The sequence below is a fragment of the Mixophyes fleayi genome, chromosome 6, assembly GCF_038048845.1.
Source record: "Mixophyes fleayi isolate aMixFle1 chromosome 6, aMixFle1.hap1, whole genome shotgun sequence".
Taxonomy (NCBI): domain Eukaryota; kingdom Metazoa; phylum Chordata; class Amphibia; order Anura; family Limnodynastidae; genus Mixophyes; species Mixophyes fleayi.
Window position 1 is genome coordinate 24,594,330 of NC_134407.1, and position 26,629 is coordinate 24,620,958.

Sequence of the window (26,629 nt, forward strand, 5' to 3'; positions counted from 1 at the left end):
GTGGCTGAGACAACTAGAGAGCCACAGGTTGCACAGGTCTGTATTATACTAGTCATGACAGAACCTAAGCATGACTGACAACACATAACCCAAGTGTCCCCACATCAGCCATGAGAGAGTCTCCAGCACGCCGAGAGCCTACACTGACAGACTATATATATATATATATATATATATATATATATATATATATATATATTTACATTTATATACCTTCTCCCCAGCATACATACATGCCCTCTCAGCTCGCCTTAACCCCCGTGGTGCCGCCCAGCAGAGGAGAGGCCGCCCGCAGCACACCGCTGCTCTGTCACTCGCCTGCCGCGCCCGGCGGCTGGAGGGTTAAATGACGTCACCGAATCATGTCGACTCGCAATGGGCGCCATTTTGAAACCCCATCCCGGAGAAGCCTAGAGCGGCTCCTTGTACGCCGCGTCCCCCCTCCCGAACTGTACCCGGCTCCTCCTTCCCTTCCCCCTCCTCCTCCTCACCGGGACCGGCGGAGCAGACGAGGCAGCAGCCGCCATCATCCAGCCGAGCTCCCCACACACACATACAGGGGGGGAGGGCACCGAGAGTGTGAAGGGCGAACCCTCCCCGTCCTCCTCAGCGACGCCCGGATTGGGAGGCCTTGGTCCTAGAGGGCAGCCATGGCAGGTAAATAGAATAGGAGGAGGAAGGAGGGAGGGAGAGAGAGGAGGCTGCGGCCTGCTCTGCTGCACGGCACCGGCGGCCTCTCCTCACCGGCTCTGGCCCAGCGCTCTCCTCACCGGCTCTGTCTCTCTTGTCTTACAGGAGTGGGCGGAGGGAACGATTTCCAGTGGTGCTTCTCCCAAGTCAAAGGTGCCATAGACGAGGATGTGGCAGAAGGTGGGTGCAGGACACAGATCTGGGGGCTACTTTCACTGCTCTCATTGTGAATTCATAGACACACAGGACACCCATAATGCTGATTCTACACTTTTACTCTGTTAAATTGAATTTTTATTTTATTTTTTATTTTTTTGTAATGGGTCAGGGGTGCAGTGTGGCACCCACTGGGTGATACATTGCAGCTGCAGGCAATCCTGGGTGACGTCTATTGAGCTGCGCCCGCTGTTGGGGGGGAGGGCAGGGGGATGCTTTTGTGCTGGCAATGACTAAGCTTTGATTTTTTTTCCACCAAAGGTCAGAGATGTGTGGGAATAGAAAGGGTAGGCAGCCTAGTTCCTGCACACTACCATCCATCATCATGGTCAGTGGTACTCCACTATAGCAGCCTCTCTAGGCCACTGATGCTCAGCAAGTCATTATCCAGCATCACCAGGGCAGTAGTCCTCAAGGCATACGTCAATGTATGTTTTGTGGCTTTACTAGTGTTTTAGATTATGTATTTATGTGTCAAAGGCTGGCAGGCTGGGTAGTGCATTTATCATCCTTGTAAATGTCTTTAATTGTACAGGGGGGAAAAAAGAGTCCTAAAAGCAACATATTGCTGACAGTGACAACTGTAATAATGACTGCTCAGAGAGCTCATTTATTTTCTTTGTATACATACTTAGTCCCTCTGTTAATGGTTTATGAATGGTGAGATGGCTCTGGTCTTTGCGGCCCATTCATAATTTCCAATGTGAAATCTTAGGGTGTGTAGTCATTTAGTTTGATGCAGTGATGTCACGTTGATGATAAGTGGTAGTTAGTGCATGCTATGAAACCTGCATGGCTTGTATTTGCTAAACCACCATGGACTTTACTGTGTCTTTTTGTGTGTGTTTAATTGTCTGTTATAGCAGCTCTAGGCAGGCCTACTTTTGATGGTGTTAAAAAAATTTTTTATTGGCTTTGGAGGAAGTTCAAGATTCAGTGCAGTGTCCAATGACATTTCTTGCATTGATCCAGGCACTTTAATTTTTTTTTTATGTATGTATACAGCATCACTATTGGCTTTTCTTTTGAATTATAGCAGTTACAACATAAAGAATAATTTGTATATAACTGTGGAAAATGACCGTGCATAATTAAATACAGCTTTTATGAGTTTACATTAGTTACACCATTTGTATGTACTTAACCATAGAGCAGACATGCTGGACGCTCTGGTACTAATCAGGTTGAATTCACGCTTTTATGCAATAGCGCCAACATTTAAGATGGGTTGGAGGATAAAGATCAGTGAGTAATTCAATGCTGTCATTAGCAGGAGCATCTCCACTCATTACCAATTTTCCTTATTTCACAATTATACATGTAGTTAAAGTGAACAAGGCAGGTCATCGTCTTTAATTTCAAAGCGGTCAGTCTTGATATTTATGTACATAGAAGTTTCACAACCATTCATTTGTGATGTTCCCACTATTCTGTTAGAAACTTCTCTGAACAGCAAGGCAAATCAAAGTGCTCTTACCCCACTTCAAGAATGGTGATTTTTACATGGGCATATTTCAAACCTGTTTAGTAAATATACCCCTTGGTGTAAATGGCACAGATGTAGCCTGTGTAATCATCAAACCAAGCTACCATTCTTCAGAATCCATCCTATTAAGTGTAACTAAACAGCCCTCTTTCTCCATACATGTTTATTTTGTAGCGTTCCGCAACATCTTGTGTATATGTTCAATTAAGTATTCAAGGGTGTTTTAAAGCACCTGTCCTCGATGCAGGTCATTTTTTTGGGGCCACATAGATAACCTTGATTGTTATTTGCTTCACTGACTTGTTTATTTTACTTATTAATCATTTCTCTAATTGAGTACACTTTATATGTATGTAATTAACTGTGTCACACTGTCTTTACCAGATCTGTCATGGTTTGTGGGGTGTTATTTTCAGGCATGGTTTGGGGGATGTAATTTTTCCTTGATGTACATGCTGCATATACTTAAGGCACATACATGTATTTGTTGTAATGGTGAACTATGCGATAGTTCCTTATTGTGCGTTAAGTTTGTGACAGAAGGCTTAATATGTCACTAGACATTTAAACACGGTCTGTTTTTCAGTTTCACATTCATTTATTGACATGTATGAGCCCACATGCACTATCAACTAAAGACAACCCATTCTGGGAGGGGCATGACTCCTCACGCAGCAAATCCTGCTGGGAAATCCTCAATGTTACACAAGGATAATGTATTTTACACAGCCTCCAACCATTACAGTAGAGCTCTATGAAAGGGAGTGGGTCCCCCTTCAGTTACCTGAAGCCAAGAGCTGTTTTTTTTTTTGCAGCTCTCTGCACTGAAGGACATAGGTGTAAATTTACCAAGCTGAAGGGGTTGAAAAGTGTAGATGTTGCCTATAGCAACCAATCAGATTCTAGATATCCTTTTGTAGAATGTACTAAATTAATGATGACTAGAATCTGATTGGTTGCTATAGGCAACATCTCCACTGTTCAAACCCGCCGGAAGCTCACAGCTTGTTAAAGTTACCCCAAAGTCCGTCCATGGCTCACAATAGATCTCTATTGTACAGCTTTGGACAATGTGTAATGGGCTTGTCAGGCAACCAGGTTTGGGTAACAGGGAATTCCTGGTAGGTGGGAGCCCCTTATTTTCTATACAGAGTGGACATATTTTTGTTTTTTTTTCTTCTTGTGAACAGGTTTTTAAAGTAAACAACCTCTTTTAAAAATGCAAGCAATTGCCCCCTCTGGTTTTCTTCTGGCTGCCTCGTGGCATCAGTATGTACAAATAACGTGTTGAGGGCAGTCAGCATGACCCACCACTAGGAAGTATCAGTTGAGCTACTGTCCACCCATCTGCCCCAGACAACGAGGCGCTGATTCAGTCCAGCTTGAGTTGCCTCGCGTGTCCGTTATACGCGCCTAATGCTGAGAAGGAAAGTTATTAAATTCTGGAACCTACAATGCTCTTTGGGCCTGAAAATATTTTGCGCTGAATCTTGCTCGCACCTAGGTGAGCAAAAATCGTCAGTGTTTCGGGTACTATAATAGCTGGTAGTTTGCGCAGCAATGCTCATAGGTCCCGCTCTGAATGGAATCCACTCCTAAGTATCTATTCCCTACCGTGTAATTGACAAAAATAACACTTTCCCGTCACTCCAGGAAACGGTGATGTTGAATGGAGAGTTCATATACTATACAGAGGTCTGTATAGATCTGAGACTGGCTTAGGGAACTGTACTGTTTTACACTTACTTGGAACGTATCCATTAGTTTTGTTACGTCCATGGTTCATGCGAAGACGGCTATTATCTCTTCCTGTGGTGTTTAAAAATACAAAACACAATCCTGGTTTATTGTAATAAAAATACAAATGTTTATTAGATTATGGATTGTGTTTCTAAAATGGAAGGGTTATTTTCACCACAAAATGTATTTTTAACCAAACATGCCCAGCTAGCAGAACTGTGGAGGGACCATGCAAGGTACACATGGAACCTCACTCCCAGGGTTGTAAAAAGTCCAGGCACCTATAGTTAGGGTGCTGTGACAAGCTGCCAGACCCTGTTTTCCTTCTCTGACACTGACAAATCATTCAGTGAAACATGGGGCACAGAGCGTCTCATTGCAGATGGGAATCTGCAGGAAAGCACCACTTCATCTTGCCCCCTTAACCCTGCACAGATGGTTCCTTCCACAGTAGGATACAGACACCACTTCCCTTTCAGAGCACCATAGATACTGAAAGGCTGCAGTAACATTGCTGATATCTCTCTGAGCGCCATCTACCTGAGCCAGAAGAAAAAGCTGTAATAATGAACACATTTTAAGAGGGAATACCTCTTTCATTGTTTCTCAGCAAAAAGCATTTAGATGATGTTAATAATAGCTTATTTTCTGTATAACTAAGATGATCATATAAATGTTATGTAGAAAGTAAATGAATATTCAGATCATAATATCACCTTGTGTTTTAGTCCCCATCAGAAGGGCATAAATGCACTTGGTGATGGGGTTAGAGAGATGAGGTGTTGGGGTGTTAAAAACAGAGGGATTATGTATTTTATTCTGGCTTCTGAATTTTGCAGTAGGCCGCAGCAGATTGCTATTTCCACCCCACGTATTGTCTCTGATGCAATGATCCAAGCACAATAACATGGTAATGGGACATAGAATGTCAGAGGCCTGTTCGGAAAGCCTACCTAGGTTTGTTCACACTGCAAAGCTGCAACAATTATATCTGGAACTGAAAAACCACTAAATTTAATTTATGTAGTGTTAGGGTAAAATGCTTTGTTTGGTCTTACAAAAGTGTGGTGGAGTATTCCCTTGCCTCTCCCATCACAAACCTAAAAAAAGACACATTCTACAATCTTTAGAAATGAAGTACATGACCTGGTATAGAACATAAAGTTACATGAGAGCAGACAATTTCAGCTATATTTGCGTGAACCAGAACCTTGTATTCTAAAATTACGTGCACACACCTAACACACTGAAATGTTAGTTAATAGGAAGTATATTATCACACACCTAAGAACCCCCCCCCCCCCCCTTAAACAAATATGTAACTACACACAAGGTAAATAGAGTCCCAAGCAATAGATAATCGCAAAATTGCTATTTATAGCTCTGTAAGTACCAGAAGGTAACGCTAATGAGCCTTTTTTTATTTATCTTTTTACTAAGACTTGTCTTATTAAATCTTATAGCATATACATGAAGTCCTAGTAAAACAGTTGTCTTCAGAATGTTGCAACAATATTAGAAATTTGTATTTTTATTCCCATGTCATGTTACAGAGGGTTATTTGTTCTGTTGGTAACTATGCTGAATTGCACTTTTTGAAAACCGCAACTATACAGAAATGAAGGACATTCACAGTCTACGAAGATTGGCTAAATATTGAGTATAAAAATCAGGATAGTTTAGATGTTTAGCAAAATTAAATGTCGTGTGAATTCCAAGGCTAATTGTTTATGCTTTTTTTTTTTTTTTTTTTTTTTTTTTTTAAACTTCAGTCCTCAGTGAATCTAGCATATTGTTGGGTGTTTTGCCAAGGGCAAGAAGCAACCTTAGTCAGTTGGTATCTGTGACAGAATGGGATTACTCTGCCACCCTGGCTTTCTCTCGTCCGTTTATTTGTGGTTTTATCGATTCATCTTTGGGTTACTTTTTACAGTCAGTAATTTGCCGTTACTGACCACTCCTGCTGGTGTCACTCGGCCACCAGATACTTGTGGACTTCGAGTGTAATCCAGCATAGTTGTAGGAGTGTAGTCACAGTCACATGGAACCGCTTACATCTGGGTGTTTTGGCTGCTACAGGTCACCTGTGGCTGGTTCATCCTAAGCACTTATTTTGGATCAGGACTGCTGGATACGAGGCAGATTGTTATCTGTAGGTCAGAGGATTGCAGCAGATAATAGGCATTGTGAAGTAGGAACAATAGTGTTTATTGCTCAAAAGTAGTCCTTAAAATCAGTATGTGGTACTGATGTTTCCTACAGAAGAACACTATTGTACATACGCAATACAGCAACATGTGCTTTTTATATTGGGCTAAAAACTAGTCTCCACCCTGCCATAAATTCAAATAAGTGCTTGAAATACTGCACAAATTCTTGTGGACGTTTGAGCAGTGGCCAATCTGGGATGTGGGGTAGACTGCATTAAGGCAGGCAGTCAGAACTATATGGTACTGCGTGACTCATGACCCCTGTGCTGTGAGGCAGAAGTGCTACCCACTAAGTCACTGTGTTGCCCAATGATGTTTATCATCGGTGAATAGTTCCGGTTACAGGGAGCAATGTGTTTGTTAAATGTTTGAATCTCATTTTTAAATATAATTTTGCTTTTAGGACATTTCCATATTATCTTTAACACTGACACACAGTAACCATCTCCATTTAGACAAAGGAATATGGAGATCAAGCCTACACCATCCCCTTAATTGGCCTCAGACTCTGCCAATAATAGAAATACATTGAAACCATTATTTCTTCCAATTTAGAATGCAGGGGTAGGTGGATCCAGCCACAGTATCTCTAAAAGCAAGCTTTGCCTATGGTTATCTAATGTCTTTTAATCCAGTTTGGTTAATGCATTTTTGATGTGTCCAAATCTTTTAATCAGAGTTAAAACCTATTAATTGAAGCCTTACTCCTTGCATTGCTTGGATGAACACTGTAATTTATTGTCAAAATACTTGGATGTACTGTGAATCCCCCTATCTGCCGCCTGCCAGTCTTACTGCTTTACTCACTTAGCAGCCACTATATGGGTGGTTTGGGTAAGATCAGTTGACGCTGAAGATCACGATAGCAGACTGTTGACAGTGAAATAAATGTTCATGGTTTCAGTGTGTTTACTTGGTTAAAATGGCAACATTGTGATTGTCGACAGTCACAAAGTCGAAATTCAAGCCGCAGTGTTGGCACCAGCCGGTGTACCTGTTATATAGAAACAAATCTATCTAGTTCAATAACTCCCAGCTCGTTAATATAAAGTGCATGTGGAGGAATATAGAGTGTTAGCCAGCCAAGAATTCAGATATATACATATCTGGTGTATTAAAATTACCAATCCCTGTCTTGATTATATTCACCAGACTGGAGATAGATAGATATATATATATATATATATATATATATATATATATATATATATATCTATTAAAATTAATTGTAATAACGGCGGATGCACGTACCAGAAATTAAGGTTTATACAAGCACTTTATGACCCGGGATGACCAGGTTTTCAGGTTCAGCATAAGGACACCAGTACTCGGGTTCAGGTTATCCGTATGATCCCACTTGGCTTCAACTCTTGGCTAAAGTCTGTCTTTCTGCGGTAATAATCTGAGATTGTATACTAGATTTACGCGTTTGGATTTAACCCTAAAAGTTTCATACAGGTTAATAAGGACTATATCAGGATTTAGACACATTCAATTAAACATCTAAAGTCACACAAATATCAAAACATAATACATTATAAATAAACTTGTATAAAAAAACAATACATTCATATGCAATAGGTAGAATGTTAGCTTTCACATTTCTTAATCAGAATGTGATGAGCCCATTAATGTATAGAATATGGGATCTTTCGTAGACTGATTCTATTTGGAAGGATGATAATATACTCATAATATAATCCCCAAATCCTCTGGAAAAACAGAAAAGAAACCATGCCTCAACCTCTCGTGAAACAATTCATAACCGCTCTTATTAAAATTAGAACACCTAGCAATCACAGACCGATACAAAGATCAATCCAAAAACCACTTTCATTCAAAATCTTGGCTCAAAGCCTCTAGTGAGCATCTTTAATTTATGAATCCACTTCATTTCTGACACTGCCAATCTCCCTGACGCATCCCTTCTCCACCAATTGTTCTCTACTTTTTCAATCCCTTACAAATTCCTCAAGAATCTTGCAGAGCAATTGTGGTATTTTTTCTAAAATGAAGTGGGACCAAGTGCTTTTCCAATCCTTTTTAATATTACTTTAAAGAGTTTGTCCTCTTTGCGAAGCACCCTTCAAAATTTAACATTTTCATCTGTCAGGGATATTCCTTCTCAGAAGTTGGGATACCAGATTGATCTTCATTTTGATTACAGCACTGCAGCTCTTCCAGTGATATAGCAAGTTTCACAATTCTATTCCAGTAGTGCTTTATTAAAAATGTGTAGTTTAGTCCCTTGGGACTCTCTGCTATCTATTCTTCAGGTAGCAATGGGGGAAACATGGTGGCAAAGTGGTTAGCATTGCTGCTTCACTGCGCTGGGGTAATGCGTTCAATACTAACCAGGGCCCTATCTGTGTGGGACTTGTATGTTCTTCCCCTGTTTGCATGGGTTTCCTCTCACACACTCCAAAATCATACTGGTAAGCTAGTTAACTTCTGTCAAAATAGACCCTTGTGTGTGGTGCAGGAAGGTGCTATATAAATAAGTTATTTCTACAAGGAGGAGCAGGTTAAATTTAGTTGAATGGTGTTCAAAAGAGGCCTTTCCATTTATCCACCTTATATTATAGGAATGTAATGCAGATAGTGAAGTATAGCTGTCTCCAATATTGCAAACGTGAAATGTGTGATCCAATCTTACAATATCAATATTTCTAATACATTTTTATATAAATGAAGGTGTTCATTTTCAAACTAATTCACTTTTCTTAGCTGGAGATCTGGAAATGAACCTTTTAAATGACTTTGCTGTCTATATCGAGATCTGCTTTAGTCCCTAGTGACTCTTTCTGAGTACATTGCTCAATTTATTTGCTGATTTGCTATATCGTAATGGTTTTGTTTTGGCATTTTTTTTACCCTCTTCTGTGCCAGAAGACATATACTATTACACCTCATTTTGGTGAAGTTGCTTGACTGAAAAGATTAAGGGATAGATGTATCAAATCTTCTAAAAAGAATTGAGGGTGTTGCCAGTAGCAACCAATCAAATTCTAGCTATCATTTGCCTATTACATTCTACAAAATTATGGAATCTGGTTGCTACGGGCAACACCTTCACTTTTCCTTTTTAAAAGGCTTTATAAATCTACCCTAAATATTTGAATGAATGTCCTTAAAGGTAATGCTGTGTTGCAGATGTGACCTTGCTAAACAACTGTTGTACTTTATTATCCCTACTACCCCCTATAATGCTGTGGGGTCAGTTGAGTAAATGTACCCGACTGGCTATGAAGCTCTGGTCGAGCAGTATACCGTGTTCTCTGCTTAGTCTTCTGCTACAGCCTACATAGCAATGAATTTGACAAGTCCGTAGACAAGTGTATCAGATATAGTACGTTACAGTGAGTTAGACATGTAGAAAAACTTCCATGGAAACGGGATTCTAAAGATCTGTCAATTCTGCTACTGTGCAGGAAAATGAGCATCAATCTGTGTATGATAAGTAAGTGTAAACAAAAAGCGCCCCATGTTAATATTCTGGGGAGAGAACAAATTTAATGTGCAAAACCCATTAAAGTGGACTTGTAATGCCCACAAACTACAGTGTCTTGGAACATCTAATAGTTACTCTTCTGGTTGTAAAATTGTATTTAAAAAAAAATATATACTCTACTACTTATCTTCTGATGTAAAGAAATATGTGGAGGAAGGACATGGGGTACAGAAGAAGGGCCTAGGTATTTTATGATCTAATACTGGGGGTCAAAAATACAAATTTTTGTGTTTTAACCTCAATTAAGTGTACATTCAAATAAGTGTTAGGTGAGTCTCATTGGGTGGGGTGGCTTAAATGAGAAAGTGACCTTCATTTTTGATGAACTCGTAACAAAATATTTCACTATATATTTTTTTTTTATTATTTTTTTTCATGTCAGTGTGGTCACTGTCTCCTTATTTGATTCATGAATATTGATGTAGCCTTCCTCCTAACTGCCTTCACTCTGTGTACTGTATGGATGTACTTTATCAAAAGCTGGAGAACCACTGCTATGTCGTTCAGTGTAACTGGCGAAAAGCTGCATCTTTAAATAATGTGACGCTTAAGTGGGTGACCAAACTGTACAGGTCCAGAGGTTCAAGCACTGGATAGTATCTAACTGCTCTGTTCTCCATCCATTTCTGCTGTCCTGACAGATCAATTCCTATCTAACTGGATTGGATTTTGACCTATCTGGGTAGAGGTCACACCCAGTGCTGTGGAAAGTCAATGTAGTAAAAGTAAATTGGCCAACCAAATCTGCGTGTTTGAGGCCACATAAATCTATTGGTGTTATTATTGCTTGTTTATGGCAATCTGGTGAATATTTTTCTGGTTAGAAACCATGTTAGGATGTAAAACCTGTTTTTCTTTTTCTCTTATAGCTGATATCATTTCTACTGTCGAGTTCAACTTTTCTGGTGACTTGTTAGCTACAGGAGACAAAGGAGGAAGAGTGGTTATATTTCAAAGGGAACAAGAGGTTCGTTCTTGCTTTCTAAAGTGTTTGTATTTATGAAATTCTAATTTGGACGTGCTTTTTAATAACCCTTTTATATTTACATTACATGTATGTATTTTAGAATATAGGTCTTTTGATTATGTTCATTTAAAAAAAAATAAAAATATGTGTGTTGCAATAAAAAATGGACTATAAGCATTCACCCACTGATTTGAAGGTAAACATACCGTAGTGCGATCAATTGTTTTCAGAGGTCATATAGCTAATTGGAGTCCAGCTGTGTACAATTGGTGTTTTCAAATTATTTCAAAATTAAAACACATTTCTGTGAGGTTCAACTCAATTCTAAAAGAAAGAGCTTCATCGTGAAGGACAAAAAATATTAAAATCAAAGAAAAGGTTAGTGCACCAATCGGGTTAGTGTAGTGCATATCGGAATATATAAAGTTTTCAAAAGTGTTTTAATATTCCCTAGAGCACCGTCAAGTCAAACCATAAGGAAGTGGAGATATTGCACAACTGTGTATTTGTCTAGCCACAGGCCTTCCTCCAAAACTGAGCATCCGTGTGGGAATAACACTTGTTATGGAGGCCACCAGAGGTCTACGGGAACTCCTATGTGGTCTTCCATATCGATAAACTATCCATGGTACAAGAATAGACTAGGCACTTCACAAATATGCATTTTATGGGAGGATAGCAAAAAGAAAATCTGAATGCTAGGCACTATGTTTGGTACAAACTTGGCACTGCCCGTCATTCCAAGAACACATGAAGTATTGTGGAAGGAGAATAATGCTTTAAGGATTCTTTATTGCTTCAGGGATGAAAGTGCACTGTAGTCTGCAAGAGACCTATGACTTGAGAGAAGATTTATATGTCGGAAGGAGAACGACTCCCATTACAGCAGCAGCCACTTTTGCAGTAGCTTAAGTACAAATAGAATTCAAGTGATGTTGTAAGAACTGAAAACATGAGTGCTTGGGCCTGGTAATGTTTGATGGATTGGATGCATATTACGTTCCTGGCGGTACAATGTTGCTGTAGTCTACTTATCAAACGTAAAACTGATAAGATGAGGAAGATTATACTTGTGAATGAAGGTGAAATTGAATTGCTGTAGTTGGCTGTTATGGCAAGGCCCTTGCTTGTCAGGGTCCTCGGTGATTGAGCACATCAGGTAAGGGTATAATTCCCCAATGTAAGAAGTGCAAATAATGGAGTACTTAAAAGGTCCAATGAATTAATTTCATACTTGCTATATATATATCAAATGAAAGAAACATTAAAACAAGAGGTTAAAATGGGCACTAGACATTTTTATGTAAATAAACCCCTTTTCTTCAGGAGTAATTTAGGTAAAAGAAATATCTCTCGAACTGGTGAAAAGGGTGAGAAATGTCTGGTATGGAAACAAGTGGGGCGTAAAATAAAGGAGTATATATTTTAATGCAGAGGGATTTGGAGGCGAGGGGGGGTGGGGTGAATAAAAGAGAAGTAAACAACAAGGTTTCTCTAAATAACACAGAGTAGTGGACATGGAAAAGCGGCAACGACAAAAGAAGAGGCCAGACATACAGCCGTGAGAGATGGGAATGATATAGGCAATGTGGTAAAAACAAGTTATGGAAATAGTACTGTTGGTTATTGTGGGAAAACTAGGTGTTTGAGAAAGCGGCATTCGAAACATACTGGCAATTATAAGATAAAAAGAGAGAATGTGGGGGAGCAAGTTTGACTAGGGTTAGTCAAGTGGTTAAATCAAGTCACATCCATTACAACTGAGTAACATAACTAGGATAATTGGTAAACAATTCGGGGCAATGTACGAAACTAATCACTCAGATATTGAATTCACACCTGATCACAAAACTGGAAGATAAGGTACATACCAACACAATATACATATAGAATTCTATATTTTCAGTCTCTGGTTTTGAAGGTCTTTTTGTTGGATATCACTTTTGGATCTTCATATTAGATTGAAATCTATCCTTCCCCCGCTATATAAGGAATGTGTTCAATTGCTATGGATGGTTAAAAAAGGGATCACGTGATAACTAATTTAATATACACTTGTGTATCGAAACATCTAATTACCAAACAATGCTGTGTTCATGCTCTAGAAACCTGTTTTGTTTTTTGTGTGTAATCTCAGTTAAGTCCTTACTATGTACTGTAAACCACATAAATTAACTTCATATGTGGTATTACAGTTCACAGATAATCTGGTAGTATGTGCTTGCTGTACGGATGTGGATTTATACATCTTTCACTTGGTGTGAACTGCTGGACACGTGCAACCTTTCTAATATCTGCTTCTAGCACCGGTTTAGTGGAATTATGGTCAGCAGAACAATCTCTTGGTGATAAGTGTTGGCTCTGTTTGGAAATACAAAGTAATAAACAAGGATCTACCATATTTTGAATAGATTTATTTTTCCTAAAATAAACACAAGAGTATATGATTGTATTAATGGGTAAGTTTTTGGCACTAACATTTGTTTTATATTATACAGTCGTGTTAACAAATTCACTTGGTCATGTCTTATTATATTATCTGTTTCTTTTGGTTGTTTTTCAATGGTGATTGTGAGTCAGTCGCAAAACACAAGTAACTATTGGCAATGATGGCAAATTTAAAAGTTAAATGTATTCAGCATAATTGTAGCCTAAATTCCAATTTTGACTCTCAATGATCCATCCTCAAAAACAGGTTATTAAACACTGGCTACCCTGAACATCATTCTCTAGATCAGGGGTGGCCAACCAGTCAGAGACTAAGAGCCCAAAAATATATAGGTACTGCAAAGAGCCAACTTTACCTTTTATACATGTGTGCATATACATATACCCAGTATAAACACACACATGTATACCTTACACACATACATTGAAAATATAGCAAAATTTAGAATATCCTGTTAAGCGAAAAAGAAAATATCTAACACATTGCCAAAATAGTCATCAAATCTGCACTGCTCACAATCCTTCACACCTGTTAACGTGCCTCTCTGACCTCTTTACATGCCCATCGCATCTCTACACATGCCATCATATCTCCCCATATGTCCCTTACATGCATATCAGCCTCTCCACATGCCCCAGATATGCTCATCCGATATTCCCACATGCCCATTAAATGCCATCAGACCTCCACACATGCTCATTACACCTCCCCATGTGCCCCTTAAATGCCATCAGACCTCCCCATGTGCCCCTTAAATGCCCAGCACACCTTCCTGCGTGCCACTTACATGCCCATCAGACCTCCCCGCAGCAATCAGATGTTCCCACATGTCCCTTACAAGCCATCAGACCTCCCCGCGTGCCATGAGATCTACTCAAATGCCATTACATCTCCTTACATGCCTATTAGGCTCTTCACATACCATCAGATCTCACACACCGCTTACTTAGCTCTCCCACCCTTAGCAGCTGGAGCCTGCGCAGATGAAGGAGGAAGAGCACACTATACACTTTGCTCCTTCTCTGATTTGATTGTCTGTGCCACTGTGGCTGCTCTCGGTCAGTTGAACAGCAGAGCTTGTTTGCAATCTGCCCCTGCCGGCGCCTGTAACACTATACTTTTGTTGATGCTCCTGGCTAGGAGCCACATTTCAAAGCTCAAAGAGCTGCATGTGGCTCTAGAGCCATTGTTGGCCACCACTGTTCTAGAGAATGCCTACACTCAGCATTGGGATCTACACTGCAATATTGACCACTGCCACTGAATAAACCAAATAACCAGTTCGCAGGGGCATCACTTACTATGTTTAACACTGCTTCAGACAAGATAAAACAAATGTAATGCAACCATTATCCACTATGAACCCCTTCAAAACTAGTTCTACCATCTATTCCAGTTCTTTTTAGAGAAAGTAAATATATCCAGAAATGCTTGAACTCATTTTTCTACTTAGTAGTAAAGAGTAAAAGATTTACACTAAGGGGCGTATTCAATTGTCGGTGGAAATGCCGAAAATCGTGCGCGGAAAAACAGTTAATACGGTAATTTACTCGCTGGATTTCAGCTCGCAGCTCCCTGAGCCACGAGCTGAAATCCAGCTACAAATTACTGTATTAACTGGAAAAACAACAATTGAATATGTCCCTAAGAGCCATAATTCCACTAAAAAGATACTATAAATACAGATCAATGAAATGCTTCCCAGCAATGTATAAATCTACAGCCACACAACAATCATTCTCTCTTTCATGAACTGTAGTACTACATATGTGGTTTATTTAATCACGTGCCTATGTGGTCTGCAGTATGTAGGAAGGACTAAGAGGACCTGCAGTTACGCTACGGAATGGTAAAATTGTGAAAAATTTCATGCAATATAATTGATCCCGTTCATGTGATCCCTCGTGTTTTAGTCGTCATACCAATTAAACACACTTTCTATAGCATCGAAAGATAGATTTGAAAGTTTGTCAGAGTCTTTTTTAGAACTTTAGACTAAAGACCCTTAAAACAGTGAGACTCCATAAAAATACCGACCTTTTATCCATTAGCGATCATTTTATGTGGCATACTTATTTGGTCTACTCTCGCCTACCTTTTTATATTCTAGATTTGTGATCTTGTGTGAACTCCTCTGCCCCCCTCTTCTATTCTTATCCCTGTGTATTCTATCTATCTTTTTTTTTTTTTGCTCTACACTACCCCCCCTGCCCCCTGCCCCCGATCTATAAGTTATGTGATCCTTACCTTTTTAATTAACCTGCTCTTATGTGATCCGTTAATTATCGTTAGAATTAAGAGATTCATGTTGTGGTTGTTTATCAATAATCCTTATTCCATTTCTTGTAATGGATGAGATTTGCACTTTTTTTTTTTTTTCTACTAGAAATGTCAATCTCTGTATAACCTGTGGCAATACCTCTTGCCTCTTTATTTCCTACTACCACTCTTCCATGCCCACTATTTTGTTTTATTATAAGTGTAAAAAAAAAAAAAAAGTCCTTAAGAGATTTTATTCACTTTATTTGCGCTTCTTAATTTTACATTGGGCTATATCTGGATCCTGCTCTCTGAAGAGACGCTATGGTGGTACAATTGTACCTTTTACTGGTGATTTATTCCTTCTTCCTTTCCCTTCTTTACCTTTTGATAACGGCACTACTGCTACACGTTACCACCAGGAATACACTATGCGTCCTGCTCACCCTATAAAGATGCTCTGCATGAAGTTTGCCAGGGTGGAACATTTATAGCAGAAATGTTTTGACCATAAAACATTGTAAATATACACTAGCTACATACCCTGAATAAAAAATACACAATTTTGCACCCCAAAAAATAATAATAATGGGAATAAATAGCAGGAAATGAGTACTTTATTACCAAAAACACATAAAATACCGAAAACTTAAGAAAAAGCTTTTATATGTGTTGCTTAGTAAGAGAACCTGAAAAAATCTCATTTTGATTCCGTGATGTAAGAAAATAAAATGTGGGACTGGAGTGAGACTGCACTAGAGATGAGGCACAACATGTCCCAGCAGACTAAACAGCGATCAGCAAGTGACTGTCGCTACAAGACAGAGCTGCTTTTCTCAAGCACCACGTTCCTTCTGCACATTGCCACTGTGAGCGCCCTCTGCTGGTGTAATGTGACGGAAGCAGTGATGTGCAGAGAGGCATAGACATCAGTTTTGTCCTGTTTGTGCCGTTGTGATTGTAGGAGATTAATTTGTCATACCCCCCTTCCCACCCATCTACACGGTTGAGACTCTGGTAAGCATATGGCTGTTAACATTTCTCCAGCACTTGTGCGGATCTCTCTTTAGTAACTACAGGCGAGCAGCAGCTGCTTTTTCTTCTGACCCTTTATCTGCGGTGATTAAATGCATGTAGTACCTGGCTGAGCAGAAAGACTCCTGACATGATGAAACGGGCATTTGTTTGGGTCAGAGAGACCTACAAACTCCATTGATGGATGCACTTTCAAATTTGAAAAAAAGAAAGAAAAACAAAGCAAGACATAGACAAATGGCAAAAAAAACTGCCATAAATAAATGTAGACTTCTGAATAAGCTGTTTTTCTAGAGCCAAGGTGAGAATTAAAAAAAAGCACCATAAGGTAGGAGGGAAAGTGTTTCTGTTCTTCAAAAAAAATTGTTTAATCTGAGAGTACCTGGTGGTAAATGAGGGGATACTTATAAATGGGACAGTATCAAGGGGGAGCACTATGTGGCACTGAAATGCTTTTGCTACAATTTTGAGACCCTGTATATTGTAATAACTGATATTGATTTGTCCAATGAACTATATTGGTGATTATAATATTTGCATATTTTGTATTTTTTTTTTTTGTCTTTTTATTTCCCCCTCACAGAGTAAAAACCGTCCTCATTCTAGGGGTGAATACAATGTTTACAGCACCTTTCAGAGCCATGAACCTGAATTTGACTACTTAAAAAGTCTAGAAATTGAAGAAAAAATTAACAAAATTAGGTGGTTGCCACAGCAAAATGCTGCCCATTGCCTACTGTCTACCAATGGTAAGTCTGTCTGTACAATAGTTGTAGCGTCGGCATCATCTTGGTTATACTGTTAGTCCTATGTTCCAAACCCTAATAAATGAATCCTCTAAGCACGTTTGACCTTAGAGAAGTTGACTTGTAGTCTATGTTCCACATAAAGTTGTTGTGCTTTCTTTGGCTGAATAACAACTGATATTCTCCTGTATGTTTGAGGTTGTTTCTGGCATTTTTATAGATGAAACCTTTCCCTGACTCTATTCAGGATAAATGTCAATGGCTGTGAAATTATTTGTAAATGTTGCCCATGCTTATTTGTCTTTCAATTGATACTAGCCGGTTCCACTGTACAGCATTCAATGAGGTGTACCAGGTTCTGTTTGTTTATTTTGAGGGGAGGGCAAATGTGCCTTTTTGAGAGCAAATTCGTGACTCTGGTTGGCCAGTTAGATAATGCATTCTGCAGGCTTGGACAAATATTCCCCAAAGTTAGGAGCCAGTAACTTCGTACCAAACAACAAATTTGTGAGAAGTGCAAAAATTATTAGATCTCTTGTATGTTGGTGGGTAACTCACTCAAAGAATGACCAGCATATAATTAAGCCAAATTTTATACATCCCACATTTTAGCAGACTGTGTCTTCTTATAGCTGCATATTGTCAGTATGTACTCCATCACCGTACAGTGTTCGTCTTTGTCCCATTACGTTAGCTGCCAGTGACCCCTTAATAGCGCCTACCCCTCGGTACATGTTATGCAAACAGCGATTACAGAACTAAAGGATCACCCTTACTACACACTGTTCTGTTACTGTATGCAAAGCCACACTACAGTGAGACCCGCTTATACCAGCATTATAAGGTACAGTCTAAACTGCCTAACTAGGTTTGTCATGTTTACTGTGAAAGGAACTGAACTGGGGAATTCTACAGTAGTCAACGATGAAAAAGCTACTTTACGTAGTGTAAATAAGGATGTAGTAGTTCAACATGATTATGTATTTTGATCACCTGTATGTATTTTTTATATACCACTTACTGAGAAAAGGTTTAATCCTTTACATCCGCCATGACCCCAGTGGAGCTTTCGGTCTGTATTCTCTCCCACGTGAACATTGTAATTTCATCAGTAACCAATTAACCTACCAGTATGTTTTTGGATAATGAGAGGAAACTGGACCTCCCAGAAGAAACCATACTGCATCCTATTTAAATTAAGTATCGTAATTCACAATAACATAATTTACAATTGATCTATATGGGTGTTTATTTTATTATCTCTAATTCTATATTTCTTTGAACAGTCTGCACAAGTGTTTGAATATAACACTCTTCTTTGTTTGTAGACAAAACCATAAAGTTGTGGAAAATAAGTGAACGCGATAAAAGAGCGGAAGGTTACAACTTAAAGGACGAGGATGGCCGACTACGTGATCCCTTTAGAATCACTTCTTTACGGGTGTGTAACCTTGAATTGTTAGAATCAAATTTAGGTGAATATCTGAAGACTCGGCAGTATTTCATTTAGTAAGCAAAAATAAGTGTTTCTTCTCGCTGAACAATTCTGTGAAAATTAAATGTTTATCTCACTGAGCGTTATTCTGTTATCCGCTAGGTTAGGCTAAGAAAGGTCTCTTGCCATAAAATCCATGAATACCACATTGGAAATGTCTTCAGTTCTAAGCACCCAAAACATTTGCAGTATCACTGTAAATTATATTGATAGCTCTAATTTTTTTCCTGGAAGAGGCTCCACTAAATTGGCCAATTAGCATCTTAAAGGTCTGGTTCATAATCCATTTAGTATGCAAAACAGCCTGATTTGCATGCCAGTCTCAAGCTAGCCTCTCCTGATAACCCTGCTCTGTCAGCGGTCTAGTGAGATGTAGAGGAACAGGAGACTGGTAGAAAAGGATGCAACTCAGACTGGTAAGTAGTTAGAATCCAGAGTGCGCTTATTAACTTCTAGTAAACAAATGGACACCTGTTTCAGAGGGGACAGGAACTCTTTACAGAAAAAATTGGTTGCTGCGGTATCTCAAGCAGTCCTTTTTTATTGCATTTCTTTTTCCCAGGTGTTGGAGTAGCCATTGTGAAGATGTTTAATGTGATTTATGCTATACATAAATGTGCCAAAAAAGTCATACCAGCGGACATTTGATTTTGTCTATTTAGTGCAAGTTAGGCTTTTGGGAGACAATGTTTGTTGCTATGAGTAACGACACATTTACTGAACAGAACATAACTCATACAATATGTGTGTTTCACCCATTTCATTTCTCATCCTAGGTGCCAATATTGAAACCCATGGACCTAATGGTTGAAGCGAGTCCAAGGAGGATATTTGCGAATGCACATACATATCACATAAACTCTATTTCAGTAAATAGTGATCATGAAACTTACCTCTCTGCAGATGATCTGAGAATTAATTTATGGCATTTAGAAATTACAGATAGAAGTTTTAGTATCCTTTTCTTGTGAAAACATAGGATTTGAAAGGACCTGTACTGCTTTTTGTATGTATTTTTGTTTCTCTTTATTACATGTTCTTTAAAAGTAGAGAGTAAACAACAATGCGACCCTTATTGTATTGTTTAGGTAAACTATAGCAGAGTGTAGCAAACTACCTGAATATACAGATATTGAAGAGTAGACATGGGCTTTGGTGCACAGTGCTGTTGCCTGCTTTTGGCAATTTATGAAGTTTGCAACATGACAATCTATGGGCATCTGGCATTTTCAAAACTGCAGAAGAGACAGTGGTGGGGTTGGGTATGTTTACAGAACATATATACTGCCTCAGAATCATGGTGTCAAATATATTTTACATTAGCAATATTGGATATGCTACAGGACAGAGCTCTTAACAAGTCATTCAACACTTTATCCCCCCCCCCCCCAACTAGTAGAACTATGGGGTCTCTTTTCCAGGAAACCTGATGTTTGCAAAATGGTTGCTCCCCACCTCACAAGTTGCAGCAGCCAACCAGTCTGCATTATCTGGCTAAATCTTCACAGACCCATAGTTCTCTAGAATGTTGTGACTGGCGAATGCAATAAGTGCAGAGTGGGGGGGAAATGTCTCCAACCAAACTACATAGGTCTGAGGATGTCAGGGGAAATTGGTCTGAGTGGAAATTGTAAAATATGTTTCCCACCTTCACATTGGCCTAGTTTATTGGCTTGTACAGGTCATCCAGCAACTTTTATTAAATATACTGTTTTACCTTCCTGGCTTCCATCTGAGATTTCCCGCTATGCCTTTATAGAAGTAGGGGGCGATGCTTCGGGATACGCCGTGCTGTCCAGATACAGTGGTATCCTAAGCAGAGCTCTGTCTTAAGACAATGAAAATAAGTAACAATACCTGATGGTATAAATACTTACATGACTGAAAAACTCACAACCAAGATAGAAAGATAAAGAATTTTGTAGTAGTCCTCTGTGGGTGAACAACTCATTTTAATAATATGTGCTATAATAGGACCTATATTACTATTGCTATTCTTATATAACTTGTATACATCTTCATAAATGTAGACGAGCTTATACCTTACGTTGGAGAATCTGACTGCCATTGATAAGTCTCAATGTATAACCTGCAGACCAAAAAAAAATGATTTGTGAATCTTCCGTGGGATAAAAACAATCCAGATCCCAGTAAACTCTGTAGGCTTCTTACATGGTTAATTTCCTTTTGTATCCAACTATTGCATCCTCTTGCACATAAACGAGATAGACGCAAAGCCATCTTCCCTCCATCTGATCAGTTAGTTGGACCTTATTTACTCTTATTCATGTGATCTTTCAATTTTGCCTGTTGTGGGAAGATGCCACACAAACTGATATTTTAAATGACTGTTTTTTCTTTTAATTGGTGAATCACATTCCTGTAGTGAACATTTCTGGTTTAGCTTTGAATGTGTCCAAAGGACGATCAATAACATCTGATACGGTGTACAGTGTGTGTCTTTAGTGCATCTGAAGTGTTGTTACCCAATGCAGTTAACAGTTTCCACTAAAATCTGAAAAAACCCTTAACCACATTGCCAGACATTGTAGATATTAAGCCTGCTAACATGGAGGAATTGACGGAAGTTATCACAGCTGCTGAATTCCATCCTCATCAATGTAACGTGTTTGTCTACAGCAGTAGCAAAGGAACCATTAGACTATGCGACATGCGGGATTCAGCACTCTGCGATAGACATTCAAAATGTAAGACCAATCTTACAATTGAGATAAATGTTTTGGCTTTTTTTTTTTTTTTTTTGTTGTTGTTGCAGTTTTAATGTGTCTGTGCCCTAATGCAAATGTTTTGTTGTGTGGTTTGTTTTGGTCCAGATAAGCTATGGTATTTCAAGACCACATTCCCATTCTTGAAATAATCTATTTTAGAGTTTCTCCCTTTTTGTTCAACAAACTGTTTAGATCAAATCTAGAGTTTGATGTATCCCTTGAATCTGAAGGTAACGCAAGGGGTACATGGACCACATGCTGAGAATCCTTGAATCTCTTCCATTGTATAGTACTATGTTTTAAAATAAATTAGTTAAACATATAATGCTCCTGTTTCTTGTTTAATTTCTTTTTTCTGTAAAACACAAAGTAACAGTGTGCACAGAGGTCTTATTTACACAGTAAGCTCCATTCATTGCTATATTTGTGCCTTAGTTTTCACCACAAAGGTTATCTTGCAATGATGCAGTTTCCAAGAAGCCCTGGAACTGAAGTGCTTCCCGTCTGAGAGGAAACTACCGCTGTCATTGTGTGCAGCTTTCCTGAAACTGCTGGGGATAGTGTTTGGAAATATAAATGTTAAAGTTGTTTAGACATTAATGGTCTAAATGTTGGTGAGGAAAAACAAAGGTAGTTTTGTGATGTTGTGTGTACTATAGTATTCATTTAGTAGTTGTACATGTTTCATAATGATTGGAGTATAACATTTGACTATTCTTATTTCATGTCAGTCTTTTAAAACTTGCATAATGAGGTACTGAACCTCAATCATAAGTTGGTGTTGGTAAGAGAAGCAGCTGGGTGATTAATATGTGTATGTGGTCTTGGCTTTTTGTCCAGTTGTTGTTGGTACTTTGCTCATTTTCAACTCTTGTGTTTCAGTTTTTGAAGAACCTGAAGATCCCAGCAGCAGATCATTTTTCTCTGAAATCATCTCTTCAATATCAGACGTCCAGTTCAGTCATAGTGGTCGCTACATGATGACAAGAGATTACTTGTCTGTCAAAGTGTGGGATCTCAACATGGAGAGTAGGCCAGTAGAAACATATCAGGTTTGTATGATATGCCTAGCTTGTGTTTTTTTGTAAACTTTTATTATAACCTTATTTCTAGATCTTTTATGCTTTTTTCTTTTTTTTTTTTTTTTTTTTTGTTTTGCTTTTCTGCAATCTGCAGGTCCATGAATATCTTCGGAGTAAGCTTTGTTCCCTGTATGAAAATGACTGCATCTTTGACAAGTTTGAATGTTGCTGGAATGGATCAGACAGGTAAGAATGACTGCTGCAGATGCCTTGCCCAGTGTGAATACTAGTTGTAGTAATTACTGAGCAGATACCTGTACTGCTTTTGGTTCACCCTCCACCAGCATTACTAACCGTTCTTCAAGGCTAACAGACCTCTCGTAATGCCAAAGAAAGATGGAATTTAAAATTTATTTTTATAATACTGCAATCGCTAAATATAATGTTCATATAATGTGAAAAGGAATTTTGTAGCATTAAAGACCGTACATGTGCAAGTTTCCCTACCAAGGCTTATAGTAAGATGTGATAAATTGTACCTTTGTTGTTCAGCACTTGTAGGAGAATACCATGACCCCAGGTCAAATAAAAAGCTGTCATTAGGACGAACTATAACTGCAAATTATTGTCCACTTTAGGTTTCTGTAGAATAATAGAAACTAATCTATTGGCCCATAAACTTGGAGCATTTCTACTTTTAAATTGTTTTAAACCCCCTGAGCCCAACACTGCAGTGAGTGCTGGAGGTAGAGGTGAGAGCTGGCTCCTGTTTGGAGACTGTTCTTTCTAACCCTATGTCAAATCCTCCAGCACTCAAAAATGATTACGGTAGTCCTGGCGACGTGCTAAATTAATGTAAGGACCGGCCCAAGGGTAGAGATCCCCTTCAAAATTGTGTGGGAAAATAGCTACTTAAAACAACCCCATTAATGCAGTGGCTTGGCCAAAATATGTCACCAGCAGGACTGACCCGTATAAAGCAGGACAAACGGCCTATGAGGCCTTTAGTTCAGCACATGCATTTTTTAATACACTTAAACAGCCGCATCACCTTTTTTTATCTTTAGTTGTAGTTCTTATTCAGCATTGTGGCTGTAGCCAAGAACATGTATCTCCACCAATAGTTACAGTGGTACGAATCAACTATTTCCAAAACTATAGTTCATCCCGATAACACAGATAATACCGTTATTTCCCCGTGTATAAGGCGCACCTTTTTACCCCAAATTTTGGGTCTAAAAAAAAGGTGTGTCTTATACAATTGCAAGTTCCACTTACCTGATTGAAAAAGTCGGCATCCGGTGTGAGGAGTCCCCGCTAATCAGCGCTAATCAGCTCCAGCACCTCCAGCGGTGTTCAGCGTGTCAGCCGTTACAAAAGGACCTTCAGGTCCTGCAGGCGCCTCCCACAGTGTCAGCGCTGTCAGTCACATGACTGACAGTTCGGATCATCGCTGCTGCAGATTCCTCTGTGTTTCCCCTACAAAAGCTGCACAGTCTTGTTGACATTAGACAAGTCACGTAGACACGCTTGGGGCAAGACTGTGCAGTAGCGCTCATTGCCTCACTGCCTCATTGCCTTATTGCCTCATTGCCTTATTGCCTCACTGCCTCATTTTGGTGTGAATGTGTAAGCTGCTCTAGTGAATCACAAATTACAAGCTACAGTGTGCTCTGTGACAAATTGCAGGCTCCTCCATAGTGTGCTCTGTGGCAAAAATTAGAAAGAGCCTTTTGATTCCTCCTGCTGCACATTGCATTGAGTTCAATAACTATATAACTTTTTTTGCATTTTGGGCCCCAAAATTAAGGTGCGTCTTATACATGGGTGCGTCTTATACTTGGGGAAATAAGGTAACTTACTACGCTTTGTGTAGGTAAGGCTCTGATAAAGTGTGTGTGTGTCTTTGCAGTGCTATAATGACCGGTTCCTACAACAACTTCTTCAGAATGTTCGACAGAAACACACGTCGGGACATTACCTTGGAAGCCTCCAGGGAGAGCAGCAAGCCTCGTGCCATTTTAAAGCCAAGGAAAGTCTGTACAGGCGGTAAGAGGAAGAAAGACGAGATCAACGTTGACAGCCTAGATTTCAACAAAAAGATTCTACACACTGCATGGCACCCTAAAGAGAATATTATTGCCGTCGCTGCCACCAATAATTTGTATATATTTCAGGACAAGGTTAATTAAAGATGGCATTTTCCTTTTTTTCTTTTTTTTTTCTCGCCTCCATTTTTTTTCTTTTTTACTTTCCTTTGAGGACAAAGTGTTATTCTTGCATAGTTAAACCTAGTTGTTTATCCTGTAAGAGCCCAGACTACATTGTCCTTCCTGTAATAAAGAACATGGATGCACTTCCCTTTGTAGCAAAAAACAAAAGCAGAAAGCTGACCTGGATTTTATTTCACGCCAGCGCTGCTCCTGTGTTCACCAAGGTGGAAGGCCCAATGTCCACGACCCAGAATGCAAATACCCACTAGAAGCAGAACTGATTGAGGTTGGTGCTCAACATGTATTTAATTCTTAGCCTCTTTTTTTTTTTTTTTTTTTGTTTTTTTTGTTTTTTTTGTTTTTTTCCTTCCATTTCATAGACCAAAACAATTACGACAGAGGAAAATAAAATATTAAAATGATTTTTCTTTCCACACTTTGTTTTCTATCTGCTGTACTATAATTAGGTCTTTTAAGAACATGCATTATGTTTTTGCCTGTAACATTCCTCCTCTGGCCTTCCTGTAGGCTTTACATATTTTTACATTTGAGCACTTAGTTAGAACCTGGTTCGGGTCAGTAAGGTTTTTTATTTTTTTCCCCCCTCCTCTTCCCATGTATATTTACTCTCTGTATCTATAACCACACCTTCTCGTGGAAACCACTTAATAAAAATAAGAAAGTATAAAAAAAAAAAGTGTTTTTAAATTTGAACTTTATGTATCCAGTCTTTTTACTTTTTTTTCTTCAATTGCATGTTCCTTGATAATTCTCAGAATTTAAATTTGAAACATCCATGCCGTGCAACATACTGTACAACATACTGTAAGGGTTTATTAACTTGGGTGTGTGATGTGTTGTGGTCCCAGCACACTGTGAGAGAACTCGGTATGCGTCTCCCTATGCAATACACTTATTGATGGATGGCGGAACGAACTATCATGCGTACAAGGAGAAAAATAGTGCATGCATTATTTTACTCCGTGTGATGTTTCCCAGGGCATTGCACACTGAAGTTTTTTTTTTTTGTTTTTGTTTTTTCTTTTTCTGTTTTGGACCTGTGTGTGTGGAACCCACCAAATGACACGCAGAGGAAATGACTCGTGAACGAGCCCTAACATTGTTACTTTTCTTAGCGGTTATTCTTGTAATTGTCGGGCCTCAACAAATGAGACTAAAAATACAGGGATTTTGCACAGTATTATGCGGAATGGTTCCAACATCGAAACGTTAATTGACAAAGTATACCTAATGTGCATTATTTTATTTTTCTATATATATTTTTTTTTATATTTTTTTTTTCATGCATCTTCCATCAGTGCACCTCACCCAAAACTTCTTAATTTGCGAATGCCAAACTTTTTTTTTTTTCTCTTTTTACCGTACAAAAATTGCCACTATGAACAAATAGGTTTAACTATAAACAGCCGCTTGAGTCTGTTTCCGAATGCTAAGCAACAAATGTAGTAGTATGAAGCACAGACTGGTAGTAAGTGCAAGAATTTTGTGCCTCCTCTGTGACCAGATGAATTGACCTGCAATCAGTGGTCCAATTATAAATTTGACAGTAATATGCAAGAACAAAATATGTACCTCATCCTTTAATGACAATAGAGTGCCACTCTTCATATTAGGCATAGATAAAAATAAAACTCTGAAATATATGAAATTGAAAAGAAAAATCTTCCTATATTGTATATTGATTGTGACACCGTTTCCAAATGCTAACTTGTGGAACTTTTTGGGCCATAAATTTTGACCACGTTCATAAAATATCAAACGGACCTATACAACGGGATTGTATATATTTGTTCAATTATTTTGACCAAAAAGTTTAATAAATTTTAAATGTTTACCTGAA

The 26,629-nt window shown here is 38.8% G+C and overlaps 1 protein-coding gene across 1 annotated transcript; it reads left to right on the forward strand.

The window, feature by feature from the left end:
* Positions 1–358: 358 nt before the first annotated feature.
* On the forward strand, positions 359–26,629 carry PPP2R2D (protein phosphatase 2 regulatory subunit Bdelta). Its single transcript, XM_075216031.1, has 10 exons — positions 359–657; positions 796–870; positions 10,723–10,820; positions 17,147–17,312; positions 18,638–18,750; positions 19,581–19,758; positions 21,348–21,512; positions 22,416–22,585; positions 22,710–22,801; positions 24,468–26,629. Exons 1-10 carry the CDS (start codon positions 651–653, stop codon positions 24,745–24,747), a joined length of 1,344 nt encoding a protein of 447 aa, XP_075072132.1. The 5' UTR covers positions 359–650; the 3' UTR covers positions 24,748–26,629.